We start from the raw sequence: 13,707 nt of genomic DNA, 5'->3' as shown, positions 1-13,707 counted from the left end.
TTGACATACGGAAGTTTTTAAGTTGATATAGTCAAACTTATCAGGGTTTTTTCCCCACTGATTTGTGCACTGTGTGTTATTTAAGAAATCCTTTCCCACTTCAAGGTTATAGGGACAGTCTCCTACAGTTCCTTCTAAGTTTCCAGTTAGAATTTTCACAGTTAGGTCTTTAATCCATCCAGAATGTAAGGCTGACACCTCAGTCGCTAAACTGCCTCAAGACTCTCACGGTTGCTCAACCTCCTCAGACACACACAGCCTCTCAGTGCTGTGCTGTCTCCTTTCTGATTATGGAACTGAAGATTCAACCTGTCATTCTTGAGCTTTGCATAATTTTATCCAGCATTTTTATGTACAAATTTACATCCTGTGACAGATTTTTCACAAAGTTGTATGGCACTATTTGCCCAGTGTAAAATATAAAAGAAACCTACCTTTGTCCAATTATTCTTCAGAATAATGGCTCTCTTTCCATCACCGAGTGCATTTCTAAAAAAAAAAAACAAAAGAAATAAAACATTCAAGCATTTTTATTTTTTAATAAAGGCATCATATATTGCATAACTATTTGTACTTTTTGAATTTTCCATATATAACCTAGTTAAAAAACATTTTTTTTAATTTTTAAAAATCCATATAATATATATCCATTATAGGAAATTTGGAAAATACAGAAAAGTAAAACAAAGGGAAAAAGGTCACCCAGAGTCACAATCACAACTACCCAGGAATAACTACTTTTACTATTTCTAGAGTATTTCCTGCACGTCTTCTCTACACCTTATCTAGGTATGCCTAATTTCTTGTTATTATCTGTATGGTTTTTTTTGCACTATTTTTGCACGTCAGCAAGACTTCTGATCTCCAAAAATATAACTCCCAGATCTTTCACACAACACATCAGCTAAGTTATAGTGGACAGAGCAGGGAAAGTTGGGACATGAGACAAGGCTTAAGTCCACTCAATCACTAACTCTCCATGGGGTTGTCAGGAAGTTTTATTAACCTCCCTGGGCCCGCTTTCTCATCTGTAAAATGAGGATAATAATTCTGCCCTTTCTGTTTTGAGGTAGATACTAAGTTAGATACTACATTAAAACAGTACTTTGTAAACTGTCAAGTACTAACAGATCCAACACTTAGTCTCCCAGGTTCCTGGCTTCCTTACCTTCAGTGACTTCCTCCCCGACCCCAGCTCAGCCAACCACCACTGCCCTCCCCAAAGAACTTATCACCACTCAAAATTGTTCAAACACCAAAATCACTAATTCAGGCATCCCACTCTCCCCCTATAACCTAGCTCCTTCCACCTTACTTGTTCAACTATTCCTACCATATCCTCAGGGTGCCCAACTCACTGACTTATCCTATTTTTTTTTTACTTCCTTATTTACCTAGCTTAAGATTCGCTGGTTCACCATTTCACACTCACATGCATACTAGGTCTTTATGATTCTTTGTCCCTACATTTATGATTCGCTCTATGGCACAACCCCAACTCTGTATCCACCCTACTTTCTGCTTTCTCCATGCCTGGATCAAGAGAGCCAAGTACTGCTGGAGAAAATTACACAGCAGAGCATATGGGTAGCACCACTATTCACAATTACAACCCAAAGGGGCTTTCAACATTGTTAGCAATCATTCTAGATCAAATCATTCTCTAACTTGTAAAATGATCATTTCAAATCTTGTGTCCTTTCCTCAAACTTCCAACCCCCGTCTCTCTCAGCAGATGACCTCTGCTCCCAGTTCAATGAGTCAAGTGGAGACATCAAAGAGAACTCTCAATCTCCTACTACCAAACACAAAGACAAACCCACATCCAGCACTCCCTTTCCTCCTTTACTGTTACAACAAAGATATTCCTCCTCTTCCTTATACAGCCAATTTCTCCACCCATGCCATATAATTCCTCCATCCTTACAGTATCAATTATCCCTTCTCTTGTCTGTAAAATCAACCATTCCCTCTCAAGATTCTATCCCATCAGTTTTTTTTTATTGTGGTAAAATATACATAACAATTTGCCATTTGAACCATTTCAAATGCACAGTTCAGTGGCATTAAGTACATTCACACTGTTGTGCAACCTCCCATCAACTTTTAATATACTCAGATCTCACTCATTTTCAAAAAAAAAATAAAATAAATATATCTTAAACCCTAAGCAAACACTGTTGGTAGCCTACCCAACGGCTATCCCCCTCCTCTACCTGGTTACTAGACTTTTGTTGTGAGGGTCTACCTCACTACTACAAGATTTAGAGGTAACTCCTGATTAGTTTAAGCCAATCATGGCAATCCCACGCTCCTTTCCACTGACTGGTTTACGGGTAGTCATGTGACCCATTGCTGGCCAATGAGACCTGAGGGGACTCATCACTCTTAAAAAGAAATCACAAAGAACAAAACGAGGTAATTTATACTATCAGATAGCAACTATCTACTAAAAAGCTATATAGATATTAAAAAAAAAAAACCTATCTAAAGATAGATGATCTGACCAACAGAATAGGATGTAGAAATAAAAAACAGATCCTTACATATATAGTCACCTGATCTATAAGACAAAGGTGACACTGCAGTGCATGTAGAAAATACACTCTTACGAAATGGTGTTAGGTCAAGTGGACATTCATATGAATCCTGAACCCCACCTCAAACTAAATACAAAAACCAACTCCAGATGGACTACTGATCTAAATACCAAAGTTAAACAATCAAGCTTTTAGAATAAACAGAACATTTTGGTGACCTTAGAGCAGAACACAAAAAGTGCTTACCATAAAGGAAAAAATTTATAATGTGTACTATATTAATACCAGTAACTTCTGTTCGTGAAAACATTAAGAGTGAAAAGGCAAGCCACAGAGTGTGAGAAGATATTTGTAATACATATATTTGACCAATGACTTTATATCCAGACTTTTTTTTAAAAAAAACCTCCTACTAATAAATAAGGCATTCAACTCAAAAGAAAAAAAAATATTAAAAGATTCATCAAACAGGCACTTCACAAAAGAGAATATCCAAGTGGCCAATAAACATATGAAAAGATGCTCAACTTAAATATCCTTAATCAACTAAAGGAAATGCAAATTAAAATCAAGCACTATATCACTACACACCCACCAGAATGTCTAAATGAAATGATACAAAATAATGAAGTGTGAGGACATGGAACTGAAACTCTCATACACTGCTGGTAGGAGTGTAAAATGATACAACCACATTGGAAATTATGCCCTAAACTGAATATAAGCATGCCCTCTGTCCCAGCAACTCCACCCCTTGATTATATACTCAACAGAAATGAATATACATGTTCACAATGACGCTATCGGTAAAACCAAATACTAGAAACTACCCAAATGCCCATCAACAACAGAATGGATAAAATGTGGTATATTCATGCAACAGATGAACACTTACAACTACATGCAATATGGATCTCAAAAAAGAAGGCTGAAAGCCAAACATAAAAGAGCACATACCGTATGATTCTGTTTACATTGCACAAAAGCGCAAAACCTATGGTGTTGGAAGTCAGGATAGCAGTTATCCGGGGGTGGAGGTGGGTAGTGACTGGAAGGAGGAACAAGGGGGACTTCTGGGGTACAAGGGTTGTGATCTGGGTGCTGGCCACAGTTGTTTGCCTTCTGAAAATTCAACCTATACACATATGAATTATACACTTTTCAGTATATGTGTTAATTTTTTTTTTTTTTAAGATTACAAGAGAAAAATCCTTCTGCTGGAGATTGTAATATCCAGCTTGATGTCTGAATGACAGCAGCGGTCCTGCCATCCTGAGGGGGCAGCCTGAGGTCCAAGTCACACAGTGGGGCCAGAAAAAACCTAGGGCTTGGATGACATTTGTTGAGCCACTAAATTCACAACTCTAAAGTCAACTTCTTATGAAACTCTTGAGTAAGTTTTCTTCACCATTTAAACCAGTTAAATCAGACTGGTTTTCTGTTATTTGCAGCCAAAACATCCTAATACAATGGCACACTTCTGCTCCTCACTGCCTTTCTCCCCAAATACCTTTTACAGCTGCCTATGCTAGCTATCTCCATTTCCTCACTCATTTCTCAACCCACTCCAATCCAGCCTCTGTTCCAAGCTTCCCTCTGACAGCTCTCCCTATGAACCAAATGATGTCCATATTGCTCAATCCAAATCCCACTTGGCTTCTCAGCAGCCACAGGCACTGCTGGCCACTCTTTCTCTTACTTCCATGATACCACACTTAACAGCTTTCCTCCTACCTCTCTGGCCATCTCTTAACAGTCTCCCATGCAGGTTCATCCTTCCCTAATTGGCCACTATCTGTGTCCCTCCTTGAGTTCTAGCTCCTCTTCTAATCTCAGCTCATGCTCTCTCCAGGCCAGTGGATCTCAACCTCGACTGCAAATTAGTACTATCTAGAGGGCTTATAAAAACCCAATGTCCAATCAATTAAAACAGAATCTCTGGGTTCGGGCGTATTTCTTCAAAGCTCAAGTGATTCCAACATGCAGTAACAGCTGAGAAACACTTCCCTAGGCAATCCCACCCACAACTTTAAATCATCTAGGTTAACTATTCCAAATATTTGTTTCCTGCCCAAACCTCTTTTGGTCCCAGACCCAGTAACTCACTGCCTACACAACATTCCAACTGGGATCCTTCAAGAGCACTTCAACTCAGTATGTTCAAGAGTGAAGTCAAGTTCTACTTCCTATAAATTGCTCCCTTCCAGTGATCCCAGTGTCAGGGAGTAAGCCTATAATCCATGAAGCTGCTGAAGGCGGAAACCTCAGAATAGTTCCAAACACCACCTTCTCCCTCGCTTTCCAACACCAAACCATAAGCAACTTCTGTCAATTTTACCTGTAACAATCTCGAATCCTTCCACTTAGCCATTTCCACCGTCATTACTCTGCTCCAAGCCACCATCATCTGACCTAGGTACCGCAACAGCCTCCTAACCCCATTCATGTTGCATCCCCTCCAAACCTCTTCTCCTCACTGCAACTAGATTGATCTTTTTAAGGTACTAATCATGCTGTCCCCTCAGTTTAAAATCCTTGACTCTCTTCTCCATGCTCTCAAAGACCAACAGCCTTAATGTAGCCTAGAAGACCCTCCTTGGTCTAGCCCTTGACCACTTCTCCCCCTCCTTCTCTGTATTCAGGTCACCTGGCACACTATTAATTCCATGAATGCAACACGCTCCTTCCCACCACAGACGTTCATACTGCTGGCCCACTGTCTAGAATACCAGGACTATGTCTCGTTTTCGCTTATTTCTGACATATCTACAAAAAGAACCCCAATAATATTTGTTGAATATTGAACATTATAATTAATATTCATTATAATATGCAATACTATTATAATATCTGTAACACAATCATAGTATTATATTGTTACAATCACATTATAAATATCACAATATTTATTAATGTATGTGTATATTAACATATTTTCACATTTACTAGCATATGACCACATTCTACTACTAAAAAAAAGTGGGTGTAGTAAATTTCATGGTGTTACTGCCCATCCAAACCACTGCAGCCCGGGGTCTAAATACTCTGGAGAGCACGTATGACGTTAGCAGAAGCAATACCCAGCACAATACACCTATGAAAATGGGAAAACTCAAGAGATACAAATGGTTATTTACTCTTGAAAACTATGTGACATAATCGTGAGAGTACTGAATGGAGGGAAAGAAATACGAGTTCCAGCCTAGTTCTCCAACTTATTACATGTTACACGGCAAGGTGTTTTATTTTTCCACCCCCTACCCCCACCCACCTATTTCCTCATATACAATAAGCTACATTTTACCCTAAAATATGTTAGGAAAGAACACATCTGCCTCCTCTAGCCTCCATGTGGATTTGCTAGATTAATCACTCCTGAGCTCTCTCCTCTCCCCACCCCTAACTTTTCCCAGGGGGATGAATAATAACTTACCTAATGGTGGGGGAGGGGCCCTAATCACATGTGGCTCAGCCTCTTCTTTTTCTCACTGGTTGGGACGTTATCTTAAACACCAACATAACTCCAGATTCCCTTTTCCTCCAAGTTTAAAGTTCACAAGGGCCCCTGTTGCCTGGTTCTGTGACCATAGGTGAACTAATACCAAGTCCCTTGGCTATCAGACTTAAGGCTCTGTTCTCCAACAACTGTATCAGTAATGGAAGCAAGACTGGATTGCCAATCGCCTGTCTTCTGCTTCCATCTCTTAACTGATTCTACACTTGGGAGGGGAAGAAGATGCTATTTATTGACTCTTGCAAACCACAAATTAAGTATGTAAGAACTTTGCAAGCCATAAAAGGGTTATCACTTTCCCCCTCCACTGTAAATCATCACTTTCGGGGCCTGACCAGACCAACAAAGAACTACTACTACTACTCCCCAAGTTTCTAGATCTCAATGAAGCAACAAAAGCAGGATTCAGGTGTAATGGTCACTCACCGCCAAATATGCAGTAACTAATAACCACTGACTGAATACACACACACATTTTAAATCAAGAGTGTCTGGAATTAAAATTATACAATTTTATATATAATTTATTTCATCCAAGTAAAAGAAATTTATTAAGAATTTATCCTACAGATATACTTGCACCTCAGAGTAGAACATAAGAAAAAGGATAATCATTACAGAGCTGTAGCTAATTTTTTAAACCGGAAATAATCTATATTCTAATACAAACTAACTAAAGCATGAGTAATCCATTGAGTAAAAGACTACGGAGCCATGAATAACAACAAGGGTAGATATCTGTATACACTGATATGCAACAAGTTTCAGACTTAAATATTAAAAAAAAAAACAAGATGTGGGGACAGCCCCATGGCCTAGTGGTTAAGTTCGGTGCACATGCTCTGGTTTAGTGGCCCAGGTTTGTGGGTTTGGATCCCGGGTGCAGACCTATACCACCCATCAGCCATGCTGTAGTGGCAACCCACATACAAAATAGAGGAAGACTGACACGGATGTTAGCTCAGGGCTAATCTTCCTCAGCCAAAAAAGAAAAAAGCAAGATGTACAACAGTGTATAGTATGCTCCTACCCATGTTAAGAAAAAATAAGATGTATACATTACACTGAACCAAATGAATTTGCCTATATTCTGACTTATAAAAATGGCAATTCCATTTGGTTCAACTTCATAAATGCTTGTATCAGCATAAATAATAGAAATACCTTAGGATCTGACAAGAGGAATTAAGGCAGGGGTCTGAGCCAAGCAAGAGTTTTGAGTTTATTCTTTTGTAGTCTTAACTTTTCATGATGTGCATTTGTTACTGCTTTTTAAAAAGGGGGGTGTCCGGCCTGGTGGCGCAGTGGTTAAGTGCGCGTGCTCCACTTCAGTGGCCTGTGGTTTGCAGGTTTGGATCCTGGGCACATACTAATGCACCGCTCGTCAAGCCATGCTGTGGCAGCGTCCCACATAAAGTAGAGGAAGATGGGCAAGGATGTTAGCCCAGGACCAATCTTTCTCAGCAAAAGAGTACTGGCATCAGATGTTAGCTCAGGGCTGATCTTCCTCACAAAAAACAAAAGGGGGGGGGTGCACCCTAAAGAAGATTGAAAAAATAAATACTTTCCTTAAAAGCAAATTCAGCAGCTTATAAGTAAAAATAAAGACATCACACAAGTCAGAGCAGAGTGACGAACAACTCACCAAACCCACACACTCACACAAAAGCTAAACACACAAAGATTTTTTAAATTCTCACAGAAACATAAAATTGACTTGATTTATACCTCTGGCCTCAGAGAAATTCAGGAAAAAAAAAAAAGAGAAGTCATTTAAAGTCTCTCTGCCTGCTCTTAATCAGAGGTTGAAATCTAACAGAAGAAATATCATCATATGATGGGCAAGCAGTTAAATACCAAAAAGTCAAAGTAAATATCAAGTTGTAACTACAGAAGCTATAGATATGCCTGATTGATTTTTCTAGATTCTCCTCTAAACTGAAAATTTCTAATTATTTCAATTAAAACTATTACTCTAAAATGTCCTATTACTACCAAATTGTATTTGAAGAGCAAACTTCTGGAAGACCGGAATAAAAAGGACAAATCTCATCCAAACCAGGCATTCTGGGATACACTGCACACATCCCTCAGCATGAAGGATTCGGTAGGGAGAAGCTGCAGCAGGAGGCAGTGTGTTTCCACCCACCCTTCCCTCACTCCAACTCCACGCTGGGTACTTCCCAAGTGCAACACCTGCAGACCTGCAGGTGCACACCGCTGACAAATGATAAGGGTTCTGATTGGCTTCTGGCCTCACCTATATCCACCGAAAGGTGGTCTGATTTACAAACTGTGTGACTATTTGGCATTAAAACCACCACCACAACCAACACCTTGACCATTTCTGAATGAAGCATTTTCCCCACACATACCTCACCTCAAGCTCCCTGCCATTGGTCTTAAAATATTTATATCTTTCCTTTCAAGACTATTTTTCACTTATTTTATGCTTGATGTTAGTGATCATTGTTTCTTTTTTTCATCTTATGTGCATCTTTAATTACACTGTTACTTTTTTCAAATATTTCAAGTATACATAAAAGTACAGAGAATAATATTAACATAATCAACAACCATGTAACCAGCTTAGCAAGATCTTAACATTTTGCTGTATTTACTTCATATCTTTTTGCATAAGTTTGTTACAGTTGACATCCACTGTGTACCATCTTTCCCATTTCCAATCTTTTTCCCTCCTTCCCTCCCCAGAGAGAGCCACTCCCCCTGGTATTTAACATGCCCATGCATTTTTAAAACATTTTTAAAACATACTATGTATTAATTATGTATATGCATATCATTTTGCATATTTTTTAACATTATATAAAGGCATCACACCACACAAGTCATTCTGCAACTTGCTTTTTCACTCAACATTGCATTCATTTTAACTGCTGTGTAGAATTCCATTGTATGAATATACCATAATTTATTTATCCATTCTCCTACTGATGGACATTTAGGTTGTTTCCATTTCTTTACTCTTACAAACAATGCTGTTATGAAGGCTTGTACGTATCTTCTTGGGTATACATTTGAGTTGGGAGGGTATGAGCCTAGAAGTGAGCTGCTGAGTATGCACGTCTTCACCTTGCCAAATTGCTCTCCAAAGTGATTGCACCAATTTACACTTTCTCCAGCTGAGTATGAAAGTTTCCTGTGTTCCATATCCTCTCAAACACTTGGCACTAGTAGGTTTTTAGTTTTTGCCAGTCTGATGAATATAAGAGAGACTCATAGTTTTGAATCTGCATGTCCTGCAAGAATAATGATGTTTATTGACTATTTGGACCATATATTTAATTTTTAATTTTTTTCAACTTTCACATTACCCTTTGATATACCTATCATCACCTTTCCGGGGTGACTGATAGTGCAGACTCTGCATCCAGGCTGCCTGGGTTCAAATTCTGGCTCCATCACGCCCACCTAGTGTCCGAGGACATTTTGCTTGACCTCCTCATGCCTCAGCTGCCTCATCTATAGAAAGACAGCAGCACCTACCTCACAGGGTTGTGAGGGTTTTATGAGGTAATACACGTAAAGTGCTCAGAACAGCGCCAGGAAGGCTGGATGCTTTACCCCCAGCTGTCCCCACAGCTGCTCAGCCAGATTCCCATGACACATCTACCAACCCTCAGATGTGAGAGCTTCAAAACATCTCAACCTTGGTAATTCAGCTAAAGGGCATGGGTCCTCCTGTGCCAATGGCATGTCTGAATCACTGGCAACGGGTTCTTTTCTGAAGTCACATCACCTACTCACTTGATCAGGAGTTATATGTACCATGGAAACTCAGAAAACATTATCCCTACATTACTGAGCAAGTCATATAAACAATGTGAGAGAAGTTGGGAAACACCAGCAAAACCAGTGTGGCATAATGCTTCTGACATTACACAGGCATCCAATACATATCGGTGCTTGCCCAAGAAGGAAATGCTGCTGACCTGCCTCTAGTGAAAACTTCGATGGTGCTGAACCACAAGCTAGATGAGGAACGAGGTACAAGCACAGATGTACAACCCTGCTCTTGACCTTTACCTCACCAGGCTACCTGGCTTCTGTATTTCTATTTTGATGCATCTCCTTTGCAGCAGAGTTTCAGGAGGATCCTCCTTGAGTGTCTAGCATTCAACACTCGTGCAAGAGGGCAGAAACACCCTGGTTTGCCTCTCAGCTCTCGGAGCTCCCCTATGCAGAGTGGATGACCTTCCGCCCAATCAAGGTTTCAGGTGGGCGCCTCAGTTTTCACAAGAGGCTAGCCAAGCTGCCAACCTATTCATCTTCAAAGCATACAGATTCACCTTCAAACAACATAGGATATCTGCAATTCTGGACCTAGCCAGAGGCAATAACCTAAAGACATTTGCAGCTCATTTCTTGTCAGAATCAGTTGAGAACAGTGGTATTGATGGAAGACTGTCAAGCCCATCCATTCCTCTAGTCTAGATAGCCTCGGTCTATCCACGGCTTAAGCCATCTAAAAGCTGCATAACGTTAATACAGCGGTATTCTCCGAGGTGGTTGGATTACTGGTGATTTTTATTTTCTTCTTTTTAAACTCTCGTATTTTCCAAATTTTCTACCATGAGAATGTGTTCTGTTTACAATAAAAGAAAAACATAAGTGTTATTTTTAAAAGCTACATACTGGGAATATACGATCTTCCCCACTCCCACTCTCCCACATCCCAACATAAATGCTTTCACTGAAAAACAACTGACATCAGCCTCTGCTTTCAAGAAAAAACTTCTGAGGTTGCTGAGGTTCTTTCATCACTCAATTCATGTTATTTTTAAGCCATCTAAGAAATTTCTTCCACAACTAAACACCAGGAAAACACTGTTTCACCTGAGCAACTGGTATCCTCTTTCTTCACAGACAGAATTAAGTAACTTGTCAGGTTTTTCTCTTTTTATTTTGGGCAACAGAAAGGTCAGATGCAAATATGAATTATAGCTAATAACTAAGCAGGACCTTATGTCTATGCAGCTTTATTCTAAGGATCTCAAGCTCTAACTTGGTTTTTTTAGTTTGTTTTGTTTTTAATATTCTTCTACTGACTGAAGAAGCCAAATATTCTTGAAGCTACCCTGTACCCTTCTTACAGTAAGGCAGGACAGAATTAAATCTAACAGTCTACAGTGCTCAATATTAATGCTTATAATTTATGTCCTAAACATTTTAAACTTATGGACAACAAAATCATGGTACAGTGTCAACAATCTTTCTCAACTAACAAATAAAAGCTGAGTTCAACATAAAGAACTAAGAATTAATTATGATTTCACTCCCATAGTTAAACCATTAAATGTCTTTTCTTTCTTTCACTTGTGAAGGACATTTACTTAATTTTTTCATACCAAGATAAACCAATACAGCAAAAATTCTTCTTCCAGAACTATATAGATTAATTAATAGCAAACAGAAGTAATACAGGCGTCATAAACACAGTCTCTGACATCATCAGATAAGATCTGTGTTCAAACCTTGGCGTCACTACTTACTAATGGTATGAGTTTGTCCAAACGTAAATGGGGAGAATAACATTACCTGCCTATTAGGTGTGTTGTGAGACTTAAATAACATGTAAAATACTTAAAATAATGCATGTTATGTTATCCCTCAGAGTAAGCTGCTGCTGTCGTCGTCATTACACATAAAGCCTACAGAGCCCTCTTTTAACCATTTAACTCTTTCTGCCAAAGAACTATTGAAGGATTTTCTTGCATACCTGCAAAACAGAAATATTTCTCAAAAATGAGTATTTAGCATAACAGTTCAGTGATTAGGGTACTCTAACCAACTTACCTAAACTGTCCGGTGCGAAGAAAACAAAGAGCTCGGTTACCATAAAGGAGGTGATTTTCAGGTCTTTAAAAAAAATAATATTTAGTCAGCAAAGCATATTACATATGAAACAAACAAAAATCACACAGAAAAGACAAGGCATGAAAAAATTTTCAAAAACTTTACATCTGTGCAGCAGAGCAGAAAGAACAGGATTTGCAGTCCTCACTGGCTAAGTCCTGGTTCCTTCACTTCCTACTTGAGTAACTTTGTTCAAATCAACCTAAACTTCCCTGTCTTCGAAATGAAGATAGTTCTACTTTTTCTGCCTAGATCACAAGGAGATGAGAGGATCAAATCAGACACATTAGAAAGCCAGCAATTATCAGATGCCCAGCTAAAAGGTCAGTAAGAGTCAAGTCTGCGGCACACTTGCGGGAATGCCACAAAATTCTAGCAGCTGAGCAAACAGAAGACAAAGTAGAGAGAATACATGCATTCTCTCAACAATTCCAACTATTATCCTTTAAAGGTCCCCTCTTAAAAAGAAAAAAATCCCTGAATGGATGACATCTTAAGTATTAGTAACTAACTCTCTTTGATCAGTTAATAATTTGGAAGGAGTCAGTTGAAGGCAAAATGAGAACAAGAACGAACATTTGACTCTGCACTGGAAACCATGCAAGAAAATGGGGCAGGGTCGAACCAAATTCACAATTTGCCTGACTTGCTTGAGTTATACACTTGGTTCAGTTCACCTCCTCAGGCCATCAACGCTTCTACTGCCTGAGGGTGAGAAAATCTATCCTGCATAGCAAGTTGAAGATATTCTCCAATTCCTCATCTTGCTTTTATTTCTCCTCACTAGCATTCTAACTTGATCTGCTACATAAAAAGGATTTCATTGTTCTATTTTGCTCTTACCTATATTCAATGGCTCTGGTGTAATAGATAATAGCTATATCAAATCTTTCTTTGGAAAACTCTTCATTTCCTTTCATTTTCATTAGTTCTCCTTGCTGAGAAACCAAGGCGAAAGAAGACAAATCAAAAAACAATCAAGAACCCCCACACCTAGGAAAAATGGTTCTAGGTTCCTATCTTTGATATCAGAAATAACCTGGGGGATTATTTATGTAGAAAATGAGAATGCAATATCCAATATTTTGGTAAAACTGTCTCTAATGACTCAAAGCTCTGTTAAAGAAATATTAAAAAGTAAATAAAACCATCACATTATGAATAATTACTAACAATTTATCCCCTGTGTACAGTATTTCACAGGCCATTTTTAAATATGCCTTATGAAGGCTGCCATATGGAGGGGAAAAAAATTGATGTAAGGTAGAATTTTAATAAACCTGAGTGCTTAAAAAACAATATATACATCAATAACATATAGGCAATGTTGATTAGGTTAACTGCCCCCCAAAAAATGAGGCAACAAAGTTAGCAAGAATGAAATCAAAGATGCTACAGATATAACTGAAACTTTTCACTTCACTCAAATTTTCAAAATAAACAAATTAACTAAAATAAACTGGATCATATCAATGGCTGTAGTGAGAGAATTAAATGGAACATTAAATACTTTCCTAGATCTTTTTTAAAAAATTTAGTTAAAATCGTATTTCCCATGAGTGAATTGTATGGCATGTGAGTTACAACTCAATAAAGTTGTTACCAAAGAAAATCATTTCCTCAATTAAAAGCCTTTTAGTTTAAAAAAACAATCAAATTTCAATTTTCAATTAACTCTTTCAAAATCTGTAACATTAGAGAATTCTGATCAAGATGTTGTATTCCTCTTCCAAAAAAAATAAATATTTCAATCAAAATTTATTAAAATTTTCCCTC

The 13,707-nt window shown here is 38.4% G+C and overlaps 1 protein-coding gene across 6 annotated transcripts in view; it reads right to left on the bottom strand.

The window, feature by feature from the left end:
* Positions 1–13,707, bottom strand: part of TTC3 (tetratricopeptide repeat domain 3) — a 129,169-nt gene that overhangs the window by 93,878 nt on the left and 21,584 nt on the right. For 5 of the 6 annotated variants that reach the window (XM_058523085.1, XM_058523082.1, XM_058523083.1 and 2 more), the window contains 3 exons: positions 12,775–12,869; positions 11,872–11,934; positions 435–489 (listed from right to left, as the gene is read on the bottom strand). In XM_058523085.1, coding sequence (XP_058379068.1) covers positions 435–489; positions 11,872–11,934; positions 12,775–12,869 — 213 coding nt within the window. The remainder of the gene's footprint in view (positions 1–434; positions 490–11,871; positions 11,935–12,774; positions 12,870–13,707) is intronic. The other variant, XM_058523087.1, reaches the window with a different exon arrangement.

The sequence above is a fragment of the Diceros bicornis genome, chromosome 27, assembly GCF_020826845.1.
Source record: "Diceros bicornis minor isolate mBicDic1 chromosome 27, mDicBic1.mat.cur, whole genome shotgun sequence".
NCBI lineage: Eukaryota > Metazoa > Chordata > Mammalia > Perissodactyla > Rhinocerotidae > Diceros > Diceros bicornis.
This window is presented reverse-complemented; position numbering and strand designations above follow the sequence as displayed.